The sequence below is a fragment of the Manis javanica genome, chromosome 12, assembly GCF_040802235.1.
Source record: "Manis javanica isolate MJ-LG chromosome 12, MJ_LKY, whole genome shotgun sequence".
NCBI classification, from domain to species: Eukaryota; Metazoa; Chordata; class Mammalia; order Pholidota; family Manidae; genus Manis; species Manis javanica.
The window spans coordinates 69724814-69746571 of NC_133167.1; the positions used below are offsets into that span (position 1 = coordinate 69724814).

At 42.5% G+C, this 21758-nt stretch overlaps 1 protein-coding gene across 8 annotated transcripts in view; it reads left to right on the forward strand.

Moving 5' to 3' along the window:
• The window catches only part of IDO2 (indoleamine 2,3-dioxygenase 2), a 55562-nt gene that overhangs the window by 20457 nt on the left and 13347 nt on the right, over positions 1 to 21758 (forward strand). For 4 of the 8 annotated variants that reach the window (XM_073218829.1, XM_073218830.1, XM_017661882.3 and 1 more), the window contains 5 exons: positions 6491 to 6610; positions 9725 to 9843; positions 15734 to 15748; positions 15975 to 16074; positions 17411 to 17528. In XM_073218829.1, the coding sequence (XP_073074930.1) occupies positions 6491 to 6610; positions 9725 to 9843; positions 15734 to 15748; positions 15975 to 16074; positions 17411 to 17528 (472 nt within the window). Of the gene's footprint in view, positions 1 to 24; positions 142 to 6490; positions 6611 to 9724; positions 9844 to 15733; positions 15749 to 15974; positions 16075 to 17410; positions 17529 to 21758 lie in introns of all 8 variants that reach the window. The other 4 variants (XM_017661887.3, XM_037008498.2, XM_017661885.3 and 1 more) reach the window with 2 other exon arrangements.

Here is a 21758-nt window from a genome sequence, read left to right on the forward strand (position 1 = left end):
TCTTTTCATATCCCATGTTTTCAGCAGCCAGAAGTCAGCTGGGCTTTGTCTCACTGATGTTTAACACACGGAGAACACCAGCTCAGGAAGTTCTTCCCTCTACTCACGACGATTGAATGGAATAAGGCTGAAGAAAACCTGGTACAGAGGACGGTGTGGGTCACAAATGGAACCTTAATCTGCCTTCCTGCAAACTGCCCAGGCTCCCCCTTTGCTTCTATGCCCTGCTCGTCAGAGGTGGGGCAGACAGTCTCCAGGGGGTCTTCTTGCTGCTTTGGTTGAATGTTTGGTTTGGCTTTACAGACTTGTTTGTGAATCTGATCTAGTCTGCTTAATAGGACACAAGAAATCCTTTAGATTTTTTCCCACTGCTCTGCTTTCTTTTGTTTTCCTGCACTTACAGCTGTTTTTCTTTCTTCTTCTTTTTGTATTTCTTTGGTCATGTCAGTGAGACTTTATGTAACAGGAACATAAATTCTTAGGTTTTGTTTTCTACCTTTATAGACTCTGGCGATCTATACATCTCCTGTATCTCTTATGGGGTTTTTGTAGCAGGGAAAATTTTGGAGGGTAGAAAACATTTCTTACATCTCTGAAATCACATGGTGCTCTGAACTGGTGAGATTCAGACACATAGAGAAGAGATTGGAGGGACGAATAAATATGTATTGAACATTACTGTATGGTAGGAAATATGAAAGGGCTATTTCAAAAGTCCTCACAAAAATTCTCCCATGTTATGAATAAGAGAGCAGAATTACAATGTATATGGGCGTTTCTTTCCTCTCTTGCTGTGCGTGTGTGTGCATAGTTGTGTGTAGTTTACTAAAAAAAAGATGTATAACAGTATAAAACTGTATCTGATGTATACAAATGCATAACTAATATGATGATATCAAATGTACCTAAATATGTGTACAATAACAATATATATTTAATATATAACAGTTTAAATATGATGGTATAATTAAAATTTATAGATAGAAAGGTAGAAGTAGAGAGACTGAACTTTTAGTGGAGGTTATGTCTGTAGAGTGATACTGAGGTTAGTAAAAATCATTTTCTACTCTATATTACATGTATGTATTTGTGTACATATGTATATTATATTTGTGTATTTATATATGTAGGTATTTGGTTTTTTTTACAGTGACATTCCATTAGTTGTATACACATTTTTAAAATACATTTTTCAAAAGACATCAAAAGCTACACTCTCATCAGACAATAAAAAAGGGCTAACGGTAGCACTTTTTAAATACTTTAATGTTGGCACCAGTGAAGTAATGGGCGACTAATGAAGCTGTCATTCAGCGAGGCCAATGCTGGCCAGAGGAGGCTTACTGAGACCAAACTGGGGATATATGGACTCCTCCTTTTGTATAATAACTGAAGTGTTCTCAAACCAGTCTCCTTCATGCTTGCCCCAAACAAGATTAGAATGAGTATTAAGAAATCAGAAAATATGCCAGCTCACTGTTGTGAAGTGCAAAAGACAACTATTATGTCAAGATGAAATCAAACTGAACTGGTTCTGCAAAGTGTTCTATTATAAGGTGGAGCGTAAACGCTTTGCAGAACCAGTTCAGTTTGATTTCATCTTGACATAATAGTTGTCTTTTGCACAAAACCAAGTTGACTATCTTACGGAGGGAAATAATGTTTACGATACTCTCTCCCTAACCATTTTATCTATTTTTTGGGGAAAAAAAATCCCTAATACTTTGTTTTGTCTTTTGCTCTAAGTTCTTTTTTCTTTTTTTGTAATTTGTATACTTGCATGGAGGGCAGAGCCCAGGGACTCTAGAAATGTGCAAGGAGTTTCCAGAAAAACCTTAAGCCTAGAGGGACATTCTCTCTCAACTTGGACATTATTCCTTTACCTTAAGGCTCCATTGTTCTTAGCCGGTAGCCACTGGTGGTTGTTGAGCTCTTGAAATCTGGCTAGGAAAAACTGAGATGGAAGATACTCTATTTTGAAGGCTCACTATTGTTGGTGAGGAAGAAATTTCCTCTGCCCCCCAAGATTCTTTGAGCTGGTCTAAGAATTAAATTGATATGAGGCAGATGAACAGGAGAAAAAAGCCAAAGTTTAATTGCATATGCACAGGGCAGTCACAGATACGGGTCCAAAGACAGTCAGGAAGAATGAGGAATATCGGTCATCCTGAACCAAAGAAAAGGGGGTAGGGGCCTGAGACTTCCAAGGGAAAGGGAGGGAATTCACAGGAATATGGAAAGCATAAATGGTTGATAAACAAAATACTTGATGAGCCACACAGAAACAAATGGAGCACAGAGAGAATTTTTAACAGACTCAGCCACACCCTCCCTGTCTGCTCTCCCTGGCCGGCATTCTAGGAGAGCCAAGGCCCCGGCCCTCTTCCTGAAGCAGTTCCACCATCTGGATTCTTTTATGCAGTTGGGCCGGTGGGAGGTAAAAGTTTCTGAGTCTTTTGGGCCTTGATGGTTGGTACTCAGCTCAGAATAATCTGGGTGCTGCTATGGAGCATCCTGGGGTGGTGTCTCACCTGAGGGTTTCAGCCCCTGGGTAACTTCACTGTGGATATAGTGAGACTGATAAAAGACAACGGAACATTTTGTGTAAAAAGGGGATCTTGCCAAGCTTTACTCTCGCGGTGGCAGGTCAAACGCTAGAACCACATGTGCCTCTGCCCCACCAAGCCTAAGTCTCTGCTCTCTGTTCTTCTCTAGGCTTTGCTCTCCCATGTCTCTCTGCCCTCAGCACCAGGCAGAACTCTTCATTACAGCCATAATGGCAGTGATGGCTTATTACTAAGGGGTGTGCAAGCATGAGCTTGTGCAGTAGGCTAAGTGTTACCTCATTGCACGTACAGAGTGGGTATCAGGCGAGGATCCTGGCCATGGAACTTCCATTTTCCCTTTGTCCTCGGTCCCTATGTTATAAAAAAAGACTATAAAATACTTCAATATTTTTCACATTGACTATGTATTGATAACAATGTAGGCATATTGATCTAGATGAAATATGTCATTAAAACAAATTTCACCTATTTCTTTTTACTATTTTTAAAAAATGTGGCTGCTTGGAAAATTTAAATTATACATGTGACTCTCATATTCCTAAGAGGTAGTGCTCACTTGAAAGAGCAAGATTATGGTCTGTGGAACTGGAGTAGCACCCTGGCTTTGTGACCCTGGGCAAATATCTTACCCTCTCTGTCCATCCTGACTGGAAAGTTTTTAGCCTTTGTGCCTAGGACATTTTTTAGTAAGAGCCTTATAACACATACTTCATAAATAACTATTGTTAAAAAAGCAACAAGCCCTGATGGAGTCATTTGTCCACCAAACCAAGACTTTATTACTTTCAACCAGTTCCAGGAATGTGACCTTTTAAAAGTTAATCAGGTATTTTTCTGGTCAGCACCCTTGAGGTAATATGTCACATGGGTCTTCTTGATGCCAGGGTACTTGTTTGGGGAGTCAAACAATGAACTTCACAAACACTCAAGGCAGGAAAGCCAGGGAGAGGCTTTATTTAGAGATAAAGTGAGAGGAAAGAGCTCCTGGTGCACCTCAGAAGGGGACTAGGGAGTCTGTGGTTGTGCACTGCTTAGGGGATTTATAAATGGTTGGGGATTTTCAGGAATGTGGTAAAGGGCTAGGGGTGCGGACTTGCTAAGTGGTCCCCCAAATATTCATCTTTGATGAAACATTACAACTTTTCTATTTCAGATAATTTTGCAAATTAACTTAACACAAGAAATTTACTGCTCTGATTCCTTCCCCGGATGGCAGCATCCCTCTGGGAGCGTATCAATCAAGACCACCTGCCCTGCCCCTACGGTGGGCTGAGTTATTGTCTGTTTGCTGAAGAATAAGTTAAGAATCTTGTTAACTTCCTGGGTTTTAAAATACAGTCTTAGCTTTAAGGTGGAATCCTTTCTGCTTTTACGATGTTGTTTATGGCTAGGCTTGCTCACTAAATTAACTGCCCAGTTTGCAAATTACTTAATTAGGGGATGGAGGAGGAAAAATAGCTATAGTTGAAGTTAAAAAAAATAAGGTGGACCTTTTAGCAGGCTAAAGTGAATCTTACAATGACATGATTTAATTGACACAATAAAGACATGGGCTATGCTGAGTGTGGAGAAGTTGGGGTTCCTATGGCCAGGATCCTTACTGAACTTGAACCACCTGATGATGTAGGCCAGTTAGGCCTGTTGCTAGGCTACCACTTCCACATCTTTAGGCAATAAGCTATTATTGTGCTATATAGAGAGCTCGGTCCAGTGCTCTGCGTGGAGCTAGAGACGTCAGTGCTTGACCTACCGCCAGGAGAACAAGTCGTGTAATAAACCCTTTCACCCCAAAGAACGTTTTGCTGTCAATTTCTTTGGTCACACTGAATCCACAGCGAACTTGCCAGGGGCTGAAACCCGTTGACAAGATATGAGATACTTTCCTTTATCTGGGGAATATTCAAACATCCCAGGCCAAGTTACTCCTGGCTTTTTGGGCTTTAACTGATCTCACTGAAGAATGCCTATATTCCTAGTTTGATATTTTTACCCTAGAGAATTAATGTGACTCTGACTTTGCTTAATGTTTAACACAGAGTTTTGGAGGGGTTTCCTTGCACATTGTTACATTGTTCTGACTGTGATTTACTTGCTTTGCTTCTTTTCAGGAGGCCCTCACCCTACTCTTGTCTAAAGCCAGGGCCCTTGTCTCACTCTCCATCCACCTCCCCCCACAAAGAAAGCGAAGAAGCCAGGGATCTCTGCATGATAAGACTCTCTCCTTTCCCCCTAAGGGAAAGTGACCCTGCCTGAAACAATCATTTTCTTTTGTTGATAACTTTTTGCTTTCCCACCCCTTCCTATAAAAACCTTGATTTTGTACAACTCCTTGGAGCATGTCTGTACTTGTGTGGGGAAAATGGACGTTCATATAGCTGGGATCTTTACCTGAACCTAAACTACTTGATGATGTAATTGACCTCCTGCTAGGCTACTGCTTCCGCACCTGTAGGCAATGAGCTACTACTGAGTCACTTTATAAGAGCCTCTAGGCGGAGGCAGAGATCGAGGTGGATTACAGACCTGCAGACTGATGGATGCAGTTGTGTTTCTAGTGCTCCACCTATTGGCAGGAGAATAAAACTAGGTATCAACCCTTTTACCCCAAGAGCATTCCATTGTCATTTCTCTGGCTCCCTGAATCCGTAGTGAACTTGCCTGGGGCTGAAGCTCATTGGCAAGACAACTTGCTATATGGGACGCTGCCTGATTCATGAGTCACTTAGTAAAGACAATTACATCTCCAAATTTACTCTTTTGAATTTTGTTCTCTAACACTACTGTTAGAATTCTCAGGCTAGTTCCTGTTAAAGTGCAACATCTTAGCAGCCTACTCCTCCCTTCCCCAGGTCTCAAGCCTAGGGCACATTGCGTTTGCCATTTTATCTCTGGGCGTTTTGGGGAGGAAGGGACATGTTGGCTGGCATGGAGCTGACCGATACGGAAATGCTGCCCCCTAGCGGAGAGTGGAGGAAGGCTTCCCCGGCACAGGCTCCAGGTGTGGGTCCTCAGAAGCCAGGGCTGGAGGAGTGGCAGGTCTGAGCCCCACCGGCACTTCCTGGAGCTTAAAGGGATACACTGGATGCTCACCCCGCCTTCTGGCTCTTAGGACTCAGAAAGCTGCATCTGGAAAGAGAAACCAGGCTGTGCCTAGAGCTGGGGAAGCAAAGAGAGGAGCAGGGAGAACCGTGTGCCTGGAAGTGGCAGCCAAGACAGGCAGGGCCAACACAGGCAACACTGAGGAACTGGCAATATTATGGAGGGGCAGATTGTCAACAACGATTAACTTATGTCCGGGATGTTGCCTTTCCATGAGAACACCATCTTTAAGCCCCCTGATGACACATTTTGAGGAAACAGGCATGAAGAGGCGGAGAGACCTCTCCAGGGTCAGTGTTCACACCAGCCGGGAGCAAAGGTTGGCCGGCTCAGCTGCCTCCCTCGGGGCCTTGGTCAAATTCTTCACTCCACTGGGCTGATTGTAACTTAGGAGTTAAGTGGAGAGAGGAACCACAGCATAGGGCTGTTTTTAGGATCAAATGGTACCAAGTTAAGCAGAGGTGCTTTGATAAGACAGGATTGTAAAAGTTGCCCTGCGAGACCCCATTTGATAAATGCTCTCTGTCTGGGGAGTCAATTATTCCAGAGCACTCCAACCGAGTTGTCACTTCAGTGATGGTGAGCAGCCATGGAGACAGGTTGGGGGCTGAGGTGGGGCAGTTGGGTACTTCCTGAGCAACGCCATCTGAAACACCGCTGCTGCTGCAGGATCCCGGGATCGGGACAGCTGGGTGTACACGGACGCTTTCAGCTCTGTCACCAAAACGGAGCCCATCCTTACACTCAGGGAACCCTTCACATCACAGAGCCGTTGCCCACCCCCACCCTGGCTACTGATAATTTCTGGACATTCTCTTGAACAGATGCCCCTTCTGAACTGCCAGTTCCTTAAGGGTTACCGGGAACAGCGCCTCGCCCACTTGGTCCTGAGCTTTATTACCATGGGCTATGTCTGGCAGGAAGGAGAGACACAGCCCGGAGAGGTAAGGGACACAGGGATGACTATTTTGTCATCTGGCATGTTTGCTGGCCTGGAATACACTCTGCTCGGCATTGCAGCGCGTTCCTGGAAAATGGTTCCTGTCTTGTTCTTTCCTGTGGATATCAGTTGAAGGGAGGCAAGAACCCAACTAAATGAGAGACTTTTTTCTCCCCGTGATTAGGAGATTAATTTTCTTTAGCATCTGTAGCCTTCTCTCCCTTTTACTACCTTTCAGATCAATTTTTTTCTGGCACTTGCTTCCAAAGATGTTTGAAGAGTTGCATTTGAAGAGAGCTCATAAAAATCATGACGATAGTGTTGTCAGGAAATCTAATCTGGGGGCATCTCCTTGCATGCTAGGTAAGACCTCAACCCGGCAGAGGGCTCTTGACTCTGAATTCTTGAAAAGGAATTCACGAGCAAGTGGGGCAGGTACAGGCACAGAGCCATGTAGTAAGGAAAAAGCACACACTCACCGGGGGAGTGTGGCCGCGTGCACAGGTGGGCAGCACGGGCAGGTTTGGGGTGGTGTCTCCTAGCTGGAGTTGAAGCAGGGGTGAAATATTCTTCGGGGTAGGTGGGGTTTCTTGGAGTAGAGAGGGGATTTCCAGGTTTCGGGTGACACCCTCCTTTTGTCGCTAGATGGTCAGCCTCGACTGTCATGGGGCCAAGGGGCATGATTTTTAGTATGCTAATGAGCATATAAGGTATTTAGAAGTGAAGTAAGGGTCAACCTCTCTTCCATGTTGGAACCACTCAGTTTTACCAGGTCTTTTATCTGTACCTTCCCTCCCCAGGTCCTAGAGAATAATTTACAAGGAGTCTTTAGAATATAAACAAGCATCTAACTGAATGTAAACACCAGTCAAAGTCCCTAACCCCTTCCTTGTTCATGTCTGGCTATCTACCTGCTATAACAATAGCTTACATTTCACAGCATTTTGTACTCCCGCACACCTAAGTTATCTCACTAGATTTTCACAATTCTGTAAAGTAAATTTAGTCTCTCTGTGCCCATTTTACAGACAGCTGAGAACTACAGAAATTAAATTCCTTGTCCAAGGTCAGAATGCCTGTTAGTGGAAAATCTAACATCAGATCCAGACCTTCTGACTTCATGAATGTAACCTTCTTTCCCCAGAGGCACCAGTTATAATTTACAACACTAATCTTCTTTTTTGTAATAGTTCTTTCTTTCTACCAATTATTGGTCTGTCTCTTAATAATTTACTTAAATATCTTCTGAGTCTTTGCATAACTTCTTATAGTTTCAACCTGAAACTTGAGACATGAAATCTCTGAGTTTCACTAGCTGCAGTATGAATGGCTACTTGCCTTCATTTTTTATAAATGTACCTTTTCCAGAATCAGGGAGGTACCCCTGTTTTCATACTCCCTGATTAACTGGCACCCCATGCCTATTTTGTTTGCCCGCTGACCCTTCTTCTGGACCTTTTGAGTAAACATAGGAGACTCCTCATGAGAAAAGGAAAAGAAAGTAAGAAAGGAAAGAAAAGGAAAATACAGAGCTGATTCAGACTTTAAATGTCAGCATCTAACTTTAAAAAGTAGTGTGTCTGCTGTGGGGAAGTTTGAAATCTAGGCACGCCGCAGAGGTCTCCCTGGGCCTCCCCACCTCTCCGGCTCTCTGAACCAGAACCCTCAGCGGGGAAGGGGGAGGCAAGGGTGCCAGGGGAGGCGGCCTCCAGCTGCGAGGTGTGTCCTTGCACTTCTCAGCCTCCAGTGATCAGCTCTTACTTTCTTCTTACCTCCTTCTTTATTTGTTCAGCTAAGTAGACCACTCACTGCTACACGGCCCTGCTGATTGGCTGCCTCCCGAGGAAAGCTAACCTTCAGTGTGAATTTTAAAACACTCTGAAGCTCATTGCTTTCTACCTAAAAAACAGTCTGTCCTGAGTCAACCTAAAAATCCAAGGGAAAGCAGAAGCAGAAGCAGAAGCAGGTCTTCCTGAATAGATGCTTCTGTCTTGGGGGGAAGTAGAAATGGAAATGAGAGAAAGGGAGCATTCAATCTACATGAATTCAGCCTTGTTCACAGACAGAGACTGCCTCCTGGTGTCTCTGAGAAGCTTTTCTGGATTTGTGGGTAGAAAAGCCTTTTCAGAGTGTTTCTCAGACATCACAGGGGTGAATGGGGGCTGTCTTGAGGTGGCTTACTTGAAGTGAACCTATGGGGTGAGCGACAGATTTGGCTACCAGACAGGTTGCAGTGTCCCCTCTCCCATCCCTCTCCCCAAGTACACATAAATGTATGTGTGTGTATACATTCACATACACACTCATAAATATGTGCTTTTAGTTTTAGACAAACATACACACATATCTACATAGCTACATGTATACACTTAACCCTGAACAACTTGGGTTTGAACTGCACAGATCCACTTACACATGGATTTGTTTCATTATATTGGAAGCTGTCTTGGAGATTTGCAACCATTTGAAAAAACTCACAGATGAACTGTGAAGCCTAGGAACAATAAAAACATTAAGAAAAAGGTATGTTATGAATGCATGAAATATGTGTAGATACTAGTCTATCGTGTCATTTGCCACCTTAAAATCAACAGTAGGCTATTAGTAGTTAAGTTGAAAGTTATATGTGGACGGGGGTCAGCATCCCTAAACCTGTGTTGTTCAACGGTTGACTGTATACCTGTGTATAGATAAGTAGATAGATACAGAGAATGAGACAATTTTTTTTCCCCAGTGCTCATCACTTCAGCCATCAATTCATGCTTAAACATTTGGTAATGCCCTTCTTTGCATAGTCAATTTTCAGGGATTATTTTATACTATATGTGTACCTATGTGTTCCAGTTTTGTAATTGAAATCACACATATGTACAATTTAAGGTGTAATTTAAGTTTAACGTGTATCTTTCATACTGTACTTATAAACAATATAACCATTAGGTTGCTGACAGGAAGAACATAGGAGAGGAGGTGGGCGTATATGGGCCCTCAGCTCATCCCAGATTTATCCCCAGGCCATTTCTCTACCACAGAATGCTGGAATGAAAGATAGCCATGATTACTTCCTCCGCTGCATTCTTTCTAGAATATTCTAATTGTCTGGCTTTATATCTGAAAGGTTCTGCCCAGAAGTCTTGCCCTTCCCTTTGTGGAAGTCTCCAGGCAGCTGGGGCTCCCTCCTATCCTGGTCCACTCGGACTTGGTGCTGACAAACTGGATGACTAGGAATCCTGAAAGGTAAGGCGGGGAGACAGGGTTTAGGATCCGAGCAGATTGAAACCGAGTCAAGGGCTGTCTTGTGGCTTTTACTCTCCCAACACCAAAGGCCCATTGATTAGAGATCAGAGACAGATCAAGCCTGTCTTCTGCTTTATGGTTCCAAAGAAGGGATCAACTTGAACCCAAGCAAAAAATCAAGTTCTCAGAGGTTTCCTGTCAGCCCACCCTGAAGATAAGGGTGCAGGCTACTTTTTCTTGTTGCTTCTGTATCAAATCTGAATTTCTCAGACTGACCTGCAAGCTTCTACATCAACAGACTTTACTCATTGTTTCTCAGAACACTGTATCCTACTCCCTAAGACACCCTCTGTTCAAGTCAATTTAGGACCAGGGACTTCAAAAAAGTCATTTTACATAGTGATTGTGAATGAATGACCATGGATGAAGTGAGAGTAGGTGCCTTAGGTACATCGGATAGAGAATTTGATTAATAATGCTGCCTATTTCACCCACCTGGCATCATTCATTCCACAAGTGGGGTGGGAGCATGGGAATTTGTCTAAAGAAGAAACAGCATGAGTTTTTGACAAACAAGAAATGCCAGTAAAGCCAGAATGGGGGTGAAAGAGGTGAAGTGTTCCCTTTGGACTTGATTATTGCAGCCACATTTTCAGGTTGTGGATGTGAGAGATAATACTTTTGTGATTTATTAAAATGGCTAAAGGGAAATTTAGGTTAGAGGAGAGGAACTTCCTCACCATCAGGGCTGTGGGGAGCCACCAGTTTTTCCAGAGACGATAGGAATCTACTTTAAAGGATTAGGCACTTAACAGGCAACATAGCTTTTAGGACTCACTTACATGCCCCTTGGAGGACGTGAGATGAGGTTAGCTCGTCTCTCTAAGAAACTATGAGCCCTGGAATTTTACATTTTCTATAATTATTAATTATGACTGATTCTGCTTTAGTAACAAAGTTGGTGACCAATATTCTCATGGAAAGCTGCTGAATCTTGCTCAGAATTTGGATGGGAAGATATGGTAAACATCTGTGCAGAAATTATTCTGATCAAGGCATTCAATGTTGAATAAGCTGGATTTCTGAGTCAAAGAGAGAGGAGCAGAGGAGGGTGAGGTATGGCTGGCCTGGGATGGTGAAGTCAAGAATACAACAAAAAGCTAGTTTCTTCTTGAATGAGAGTACAGGATAGTTTGATCCCAGAGACATGGACGCTGTCCCAGGGCTCAGCAGTTAATCGGCTTGGTAATTATTTTTTGGAGTTTTTAAATATTTCTAGCACAGGGCCAAGCACTGTGAAGAAATGAAATGGAAACTAAGTGCACCCAGAATGTTAAAACAGTAAGAAAAAGCAGTGATGAAAAATATCAGAGTGACACAAACAATAAGCCCTTGAGAATGCCAAAGAAATTCCATCAATGCAGGCTTTCAAAATTGGCAAACAGAATTGACGAGGGGGCGGAACTTGATCCAAGGTAGGTGCTAAAAGGTGAACAGAAAGTCATAGCAACAATGTGGGTTTGTGGTAATTACAAGTACATAAAAGCAGGAGATAATTTGTCGTGATGGCCAGAGGCCAGCTGTGGGCCTCGTGTGTGAGCTGCGATCTGACTCACTCTGCCACAGTGGCCTGTAAGTGTGGAGAACTTCCCTCCTTCTTCTCTACATTCTTTGGTTGGTCTGATAATTTAACATAAAACAGACTAACAGGAGAAAAACAAAGTTGATTTTGTACATATAGGAGCACGTGAAAACATAAGATCCAAAGAAGTGACCAGAAAAGGCAGTTTTTATCCCTTTTAGACAGGAAAACAAATCTGTGGAGCATTGACAAGACAAAGGGATTTGGACTTCGGGTAGTGAGCTGGTGAGGCAGTGATAAGGTTCGTTGATGCCCCACGTCTGGTGATTAAGATGGCTTCTACCCTCCTGGTTCAGGGAGAACATGTTTCACACGGGGAACTCATTTCCTGCTTTCAGAGGGTCCAAGAAAGTCCGTGTTCTTACACTGGGTATTTCTTAAGTAACTTTAATTCAAATTAATCAGTATGCCAGAGGGGCATATTTTGGGGTGCTATATTCTGTTCCCCTTTAGTCTTGCCTGTGAAACTGTAAAAAGTGTCATACTCCATAAGCCAAGTCAGTAGATTGATTCATTATGTCATTGAATTAATTTCATAATCTTGAAAACAGGTTAGTTCAGTTAAACAGTTGTGTCTCGTTTTAGTAAGTTGTAATGCAGTTGGACTCTGAAAGTTAGGCCTATATTGTGCAAGAAATCAGGTATGTAATGTGGCATTCCTGTAGAAACAAATGAAAGACCAAGGCTCATGCATGACTGGAGCAAATTATAAACCGGTGTCTGAGCCCAGGAGGCCGCCAGCTGAGATTTCTGGAAGTCAGGGTTGAAGCATCTTTTGCAGTTTGAGTGTCTCTGATGATGCCATTGGGTGTTTAGGCAAACTGAGCGGCCCGCAGGGAAACAGGCATGAAGATCACCTAGCCATGAGTTATGATGTCCCTGAAGGTCATACCAACTCATTTACATGCAGGCATAGGGCTGCAGGGCAAAGGCCAGCTTTTGTTTTTAGTGGGTCCTAGTTCAACGTGGGAGAAAATTGCAAATATTAGTATAAAGAGATGTAGCCAAATATTGGGGGAAGCTAGAAGAACTCAGAATCCAGCTAGTTTACAGGTAGAAAAGAAATCTCAAAGACAAATAACAGCCCTAGAATCTGATATTCACAAGGGTGCATCATAGCTTTACATGAAACATATTTTTTCCTACAGTTATCTCCATTTCCTTCAAATGTAATCAAAGCAATACTAATTTGTTTCCAAATGAACTTTAGTCTCATTAAAATTAGTCTGTTTATTTACAAAGTGTAGCAAGAATAACAGTTGACCATATAGGTTATTTTATTTTAATTTTTTTATTGAGATACAATAAAATGCACAAATCTTAGTGTACAGCTTGATGAGCTTTGACATGTGTATATAGGCTCTCTTATGTCTGTTTTGCTGCAAAGCCTCTTGTAGTCAGGAAGCCAACCTAAGGACCCATCATTTACATCAATGCAATACCTATAGATTTGTTATAAGGAGAAAGGATTCCTATTGAATTTATGTAAATATCTGTATTGCAATTGGTAAAGAACAAAAATTCAACGAAGTAAATATGAAGATCTGACTGGTTTTATTAAGCCATTCATGAACCAGGCAGAATACCATCTAAGCAAGTAGAGAGATGCTCTTGAGCAGCTGTACAGAATGGAAGGTTTTTATTGGAAGGGGGGTGGAGCAAGAAAGTTATTAGCAAAAGAAAAGAAAGGTTTGTTTTAGGCAAAGTCGCCCTCCCTTAGGGGGAAGAGCAGGAGGTATTACAGTGCAGACGACCTCACCATCTTTTGGGGAATGGAGGGGGGTCCATGTGGCACATGACCTTACTGCTGTTGGCCAGAAAACTCCTGATTGATGGGTAAAGACCACATTCCAGGGGGGGGTCGGGCCTAAACTGCAGTCAGGTTAGGTATTGAGCCCCAGTTTGGTGGCTTGGCCTAGCATAATGGATTCCATTTTGGACAATCATTTTCATATTGTCAAGTGTGTTTTTCTTCTTGACAATATGAAAATAAGGATATTCCTCTAAGAGTTTTGGAATTCTGGAGGCATCAAGTAGGGAGAAAAAGATAAATGTTTCATTCTTGTTGACAAAGATATATTTTACTGATGGCCAATACAACTTTAAAGAAAAGAGAAAAAGATTTCTTCTGGAAAAACAAAAGAACCAATAAAATTTCAAATAAAATATAAAAATTGTAAATATCCTTATCGGTTTGTTCAGTCCCATGTAATTAATAGTCCTTTCCATGAATCTCTAGGAAGATGAAGTATTCTGCAAAAGCATCAGAGTGAAACAATAATCTCTGAAAATGACAAAAAAACTTAAAAAATGGCCATAGCTAAAGATCTGATGAGAAGTCCTTATTGACAAGGAAATTTGGTTGTTTCTGTGACACAAAACATTTTAAGATCATAACTAGAATTATGACCAATAGCATTATACTAGGATTTATCAGAACTTTAGGAATTTTATCGAATTTCTGGAGCACTTACATCAATAATGTATATCCACACAAATCTAACATAAAGAGGTTTGACATTACTCATTTGCTCCCCATGTAATTTAACATATAAAATAAACCTAGTTTAGTGTAATGTCTCTTTTTCATAAGGAGAGAACAAATCTTCTGAGATGGTCCTAGGGCTCCGTGGAAAACCCCAAGTTACTGCCAGATCAATACACTTTGCTTAGAATTTGATTTGGGAAACTTTCTCAAAACTATCAAAAGATTTGGATACTTGGCTAAATACAAGCCTATTGTTATGAACACAATACTTAATTGTCTATTTAACTAAAGTGGCAAAAGATTTTAAAGGCAAACATAGGTTACATAGTTTTAAGCAAAACTTAGCTCTTAATACGAAGTCTCAGTTAAGTCAAGACCTGAGAAAGACAACATGAAGTACAGGACATTATGTTACTAGAACATGAAATCTTTGTGATCTGGGCAGATAACTTAGAAGGTAAAGAAAAACCTCTTAAAATATTCTATCAAGAGCAGACCAATAGTCCAAGAAAACTCTGTCCTTTTGGCAGATGAAAGAATAGTAGAGACAAACTTTTGATATTAAAGCTTATTTTTTAAAAACCTTATAGCTATATTCAATTTTTATCCAGTCTGACTACACAAGGTCAAATTCCCCCCCCCACCAACTTTCTACAAACATTTGGTTTGTCCTTCATTTTTTTTCCTTCCCATTCTGAAATAATCAGTTTTTACTTTAGGAAACAGATTTGCTTTCTATCCCCTTAACAAAAATACAACTCCACACCTCATACCTTTCTTACCCCAAAACATATCCTACTTTCCTTGCAAAGAAAGTTGTTTCTCTTATTTCTAGTAGCTTTAATTATATGTATTCACTAGAATTTCTTAACTCTTATAAACTTTAATTTCTAGTGAAAACTAGGAAATAAGCATGGGTGAACTGTTACACCAGCATTCTTTAACTTGGCAAATTTATGAATACATTTTGTAACTTCTAGAAACATATGCTTTTTGATAGTGTGGACTTTCAGTGTGGCACAGGACATGATTACTAACAGACACAAATATCTAGTTTTTCTGTAATAGGAAGCCCAAAGTAGATAAATCTGTGTCCAGTAATTAATGTCTCAGGATTTTATCTTATCTAGAAATGATCTAGATAGTTAATAAGTACCCATCATTTAACTTAAGTTAATAAAACTCCAAGGCTTTAAGTTACCAAAAATATTTGGTAAATATACTTACTGCTGAAAAGTTCACCTATGGGCTTTTAACCCATCTATAGCTATTAGAGTCACTTGGTCCTAATGATTATGTTTAGACTGTGCACAAAACTTCAGGAGACTTTAGACAAAGTCAGCCATCATCCCAAACTATTTTCCTTGCTGACAAATTTTGTAAGAGATAATATGAACTTATTTGACTCGCCACATGTCTGCATTATATTTAATGCTGATAACTCTGAAGGCATGTATATTTTAATTAAACCAACAAAGGCAAACTAGCTTTTATTTACCATAGATGATTCCAGATAAACAATATGCCAAGGTGGTTTATTTTGGGGTGGCATATTCTGCTCCCCTTCGGGCCCAGAGTCGAGTCTGAACCTGTGACATCCCAAGTGAGAATGGATGTGTGTGTGTCTACACGTGCATTTGCCCACGAGTGTGCATGCCCCTGTACATGTGAGCCCTGGAAGCCATATCTGGTTTACAAACTGATTTGTTCTTTTCTTTTCTTTTTCTCTCTGTGGTTGTCCATAACTGAAATTTAACTAGAACCCTGGATATCAGGTAAGTTATCAGAAATCCTTCACTCACTTGAGAATGCATGCTAACTTCAAAAGCTTAGAGTAAAACAAAAGAAGCCCAAATTGTATGGTAGCATTTAAACTACATAATCAATGCATAAAAAAAAGAAAAGACTAGAAAGAAAGAGCCAAAAATGAGCAGCGGCAGCCTGTGGGCCTCACACACTCAGCGTGAAACCTTCTAACAGTATGCTCATCTCCCTCCCTAGCAACTTGGACACCATCATGTTGTTTCCTGGGGGGGAAAGCCTGCGTGGTTTCATCCTGGTGACTGTTTTGGTGGAGAAAGTGGCCGTACCTGGGATTAAGGTAGCGTCTCACTCATGGCACTTCCTTTCTTTCCAAAATGAGAAATCAGTTGGAGTGTTTCGTTCCACCCACAACCTTTACCTGCAGTGAATTAATCAACATAGGTGAGCACAGGCCTTGTCCTACTGGGTTACGCCTAAGGAGATCTAAGTTCTCACCCACAGAGATACCAACTTCTGTAAAACCTGGAGTTGGCCCTTCATCCCTCCAGCACATGTGCATTGTTCTAGGCAAGGGGATACGGGAAGACGAGGCAGGCATTGTTGCGGTCCCCACAGAAGCTCACGATCCAGTGGAGGAAGACGGGTTGATGTACCGTAAAACACTGAAAAACAGCAGTGGTTCATGAAAAGATGTGTGAAACCTAAGCCAGGCTTGAAGGATCAGGGAAAGCTTCTCAGGGAAAATGACAGCTGAAGTTAAAAGCTGAGTGATGTATAGGAATAGGAGAGAGAGAGCGAGAGAGCGCATGCATCTGATTCCTGGCAGAGAGAAATGCTATGCAAAGGCTCAGAGGAAAGTGAACTGTCACTGAGACTGAGATTACCTGGCCCTTGGGGGCTGCAGACTTGATTTCCTTCGGGGATCAGGGAGGTAAAGAAAGTCTGGTGTAAGGCAAAGGTGGTGGAGGCAAAGTGATCAGCTAGAGAATTTCGGCCTTGCCTAAAGGTATTTGAGCTAGATTTTTGTCTTTTCTCGCCACCTTCCCTGGTAAAGCGTATTTTGAGTGCTTACTCTGACCTCATAGGGTGACTAGGAGGGAACATGATTATTATGGCCGGCCCTTGCACTCTCAAAAGTGAAACTATGGTCCGCTTACCTCGCATCTATGTGCTTGGTCCACTGAAGATAGAGAATAAAATATTTTGGTCTTTCAAATGCAGCCCAGGTAGTGTAGAGACCAGCAGGGACAAGGAAGGCTTCGGAGGAGAGGGCCCTGGAGCAGAGCGCGCCATGGGAATCTTAGTTTATGTAAGATAGAGCTCCGGAGGAAGGGTGCCTTAGCTCAGGATGCAGAAGTAGAGATAATCACCATGTACCGAAGGAAGGACCAAATTGATAGAGTTGGGCACCTGTGAGGTATGGCAGCAGCAATCAGGGGAAGAGCTGGAGAGACCGAACCGGGTCTGTCTGGGAGGTGCCCGGAGAGATTCCTGCTCTCAGGCCCACCTCCCAGCACATGCTGGTCAGGAGCACGTCCAGGGGAGGCCTGTCAAACAGCCCAGAAGGCAGGCCGCGCCCTTCCTTCCCAGATGGCCACAGCTCTGCAGCGCCCGCCACCTCCCCAGGCTTTCAGTGAACGTGAATGAATTGAGTGCGTGAATCTCCTTCCCAGGCACTTGCTCAGGGAGTGAACTCCATCTTGCAGCGCAGCCAGAACTCCCTGCTCCAAGCCCTGCAGCAGCTGAGACTCTCCATTCAGGATATCACCAGAACCTTAGGACAAATGCACGGTACGAGGCTCCTGAAGGCTGGGCGCTTCTCCTGGGGACAGCGGGCCTGCAGGTTGGGCAGCGTCCACGAGATGGCGCTGCTGTATTAGTCTTGTTTTAAGGAAGCCGGTTGTGCAGACTTTGGAAAATGACCTGTTTGCACGGTTGGTTTTGTGGGTTTGCTCCTTCTGTTCTCTTGGTATTAGGGTGCTTTCCTCTCTTTGATGGTCACATATTTCTTTGCATGTTGAGGTCTTGTATGAGGCGTGGGAGGAAGGGATGGGTGCACGACTCAGGTGCGCTCCACCCAGCAATGTTAGCTCCTGCTGGGCAGAATTGTGATGAGGCAAGCCTTGAACTCTCTTTAAAGCCCTCTTTATTCCTTTTTTCTCGTGGGGGTCCTAAGATAACTGCCTAGGATGTAGGTCTAGTCCGGCGACCTTCTCCGTGGCTCGAGCAGGGGTGCGCTGTTGTACATGCGGGCCTTCCTGCAATTGGTTACATCTTATTCTCGTGACTACATTCTGCATTCGTCTCTAGTCTCTGGGCAGCCCTTCAACTTCTTCTATCAGAATAATCCAGAAAATGTATCTGGTGTGAGTTTAAGAAAGGTGGGGAGAAGGGTGTCATCTGTTGAACCAGGTTAGAGCATCTGAGCATCAGATGTCTGAAATTCTGCTTCACCCAAAGAAAAGGGGATTCTAGGGGGAGCGTTCACAGGAGACCCGACAGGGGGGAGAGGGGACCAGGTGGTGCCCAGCTTAATTGCCTCTTATTAAAAAAGTACATTTATTTACCATCCCAGGCTCTGTAGCAGAAGCCTATCTGAAGCCACAGTTAGGTTCCCTGTTTTACGTTTCCCTGTTTTACATTCCTTTCCTCCATTTCCCTGAATTTTGATTTTAAAGCCCCCCTGATGCCCTCAGGAGGTAGGTCCCCTGCCGAACAAGCTCTCCAAACCTAGTGAGGTGGATTTTAGCTTTCCAAGATACGCTGAGCTTATTCCTCAGGATATCAAGTCCATTAGAGGTACCTTCCAGCGTCTTCAGACCAGAGCGTGTGCCAGAGCAGGACAGCATGGCCGTGTGTCTGCCACCCGCTTTCCTAGCACTCGTTTCCAGAATCACGTCAGTCCAGGCCAGCTCTGAGGCTCCCATGAGCACCTTTGCAAGAGGTCTGATGGCCTTTGGGAGGTGTCAGGGCTACTGCAGACTTTTCTCTCCAAAGTCAAATTTTCCTACATGGACATAATTTATTTCAAAATTTTTGCTTGTAGTCTCTTCAGTAAAATTGATGAATGTATCAGCCTGCATTTTCCAAACTTAGCCACATCTTCCATCCCAAGGTCTCCTTTACAACATGACATTGACATGCCTTTCTCGACGGGCGGAGTCTCCTTGCTTGTGATTTAGGTGGGCTTGGGACATGCTTACAATCAATCCGATGCAAACGCATCAGAAGGGACATGGCACAGCCCTGAGGCAAGGCTAGAAAAGGTGGCTGCTCTGAGGCCTCCAGGCTGTGAGTGAGGATGCTGCGCCTGACTCCCCAAAGGGCGGATGTCCCGACCTGCACGTATCAGCCATGCGCACCTCAGCGTGCCTCGCCTGCTACGTGACAGCGTCATGCACCTGCAGGATCCGTGCCAGCGTTTCTTTTCTCGCTGGTTTTAGAGAGCTCCACCAGTTCCGAGCATTGTGCTCCCTCAAGAGGCTGAAGTACGTTCTGATTTTCAAGCATCCAGATTATACAGGCATATCTTTTGGTGTATTTGTTAACAGGTCTTGTTCTCTTAAGAATTTGTTTTCTCTCACAGCAAAGCTGAGGGCTAGTTTTTTCTCCAAAAAGCCATGGAAATTTTTGGCTTGCCTTTTGTTCCGAATCAACACAATTTCTAGCTTATGCTTGACCTCTGGGTAGCTGCAAGAATTTTTCTTTTAATAGGAGACTCCTTTTGAGAAGGAGTCAAAATGTTTCCTTTTAACAATTTGGTATGTTGTTTACATCAGGCTTTTTAAATGGGTGAATTGGAACTGAACTGTCCTGTGAACTTCTGCTACCCTCCCCTTCTGATTGGTGCACTTAATTCTATCTCAGGAATTTTCCTTCTTAATCTGTGAGCTTAGTTTGTCTATACCCAACTGGAAAATAATTAACACTGGAATTCTTCTCTATTGAATACCACGTAGTCTCTATGTTTATATTTCTAAAGTTGGCTTCATTCATGGATTATTTACACATAGTAATCTGACTATACCTAAATTATCTGAGCAACCATCTCTCACCTTGAATTCAACTTCATCGCATCCACACATCTAGTCCAGAAGCATGTGCTCCCATACGTACACAAAACCAATTTTGATTTCATAGGGAAGTAAGGAAACATGAACACTGAATATCATCCATCAAAGACATCTAAAAATCTACAATGATTGTTACTGTTTTAAAACAGTTAAGATTCCTCAGGTTTGCTTACAAATTTATAACATTTGCTTTTTATTCCTTTATACACATTTCTTCTGCCTGTAAGATTTCCTTTAGTGATGGTCTGCAGCTGACAAACTCATCTGACAAGTTGCCATATTTCATTCCAGTTCCTGAAGGATATTTTTGTGAGCAATTATATTCTTTTCATTATTGAGTAAATCAGTACCATATCTTCTGGCTTCCATAGTCACCGTTCAGGAGTTAGCTGTCAGTCAAACTGTTCCTTGTTTGGAGGCGATCTACCTTTGTCCTGTCTGCACATAAGAGTTTCTCTCTGTATTTCATGTTGTTCAGTATATTATGTTTAGGCTTCATTATGCTTCTCTAATTGATGTGATTCATCACTTTGAAAAGTCCCATCATTAAACCCTCACAAATCATCTATGCCCTATTATCTTCTTCTCTCTTGGAACTTTGATTGAATGTTAGACTTTCCCACCTTGTCCTCCATTCTCTTACAGTCTTGCTGCTACTTTCCATCTCCTTATTTCTCTGTGCTGCATTCTGGATTCATTCTTCTGATCTAATTAATTGATTTTCACCTGCTTCCAGTCTGCTGCTAAACAGATACACTGAATGGATTATTTTTTCATTTGCATAAATTATATTGTATTATTTTCTAACCTGCTACTTCATTTTGTATAACTTTCTGCTTCTTATAGATATTTTCAAGCTTGCTTTTGGCTTTCTTAAACATAGTAAGTGTGGCTGTTTTAGAATCTGTAGCTGATAATTACAGTATTTGAAACCTATGTCTGTTTCCCTTTTCCTTCATTGTTCTTTCTTTGCTGTTGGGCCTCATGGCTGGTTGTCATGCTTTGGTGTGCTTGATTGTTTTGCGTTCTCATTAAAAAAATTTCTTTTTTTTGCTATGTAATGCTCATTGTCCTTGAAACATCTTTTGTAGGCAGTCTTTCTGTGACTAGGGTAAATAAATATTTGCGTTTGGTTCTTCTGGTCCTTATGGACATTAACATTTTGGACCATCTTAAATGAAGGTCATAAGTGAAGGCCCAAGGACCAATCAGGCAGTTGAACTGGGGTTGACATGTGCCAAAAAAGGGTCACAGCTTTTCAGGGACAGATTTTTCTTATTACCATTTGGCTCAGTGCCAAGGTAACGTTAATTTTTGTCTCCTGTGGCACGTAGTTTGGAGTCACACTGAAATTGAGGATCTAAGTACTTGGGATGCTCCAAGTTAATATGAGGAGGGCACCGTGAAAAAATTCCTCACCATGGCTGGGACCAGGGCCTGACTTACAGGCCCCACCCAACAGAGGGGCCGCTGAAACCAGGGCCCAGGTTTTCCTGGATTGGCAGATGCCTTCAGGGAAAGGTGGCTTTGCCTCTCTAGTTTGCTGCCTCCCTCCCTGGGTTCCCACTTTCTATTATGTTTTTGCTTGGTGGTTCTGTGCTCTCTTTTTCAGCGCTTTGATGCCTTTAAGAAGTTTTCATATTTTATCCAGCTTTTTTGGTTGTTCTTAGTGGAACGATTGGTACAAGTAAAAAACACTCCATCGCCACAAATGGAAGACTTTTCTGGAATATCATCTATGCCTCCGCACTCCCTGTTCCTTCCATTATTACTCTGGACCTGGCTCTTATCATAACTTGCCAGGATGCCTGCAATAACCTTCCGAATCCTGTCCCTCATCTGCCCTTCATCTAATCTAATTCATTCTCTATGCAGACCTGGAATAAACTTTTAAATGTGTAAACCAGGTTGCATCATTTTTGCCCTTAGTTTGTCTCCTGGCACAATG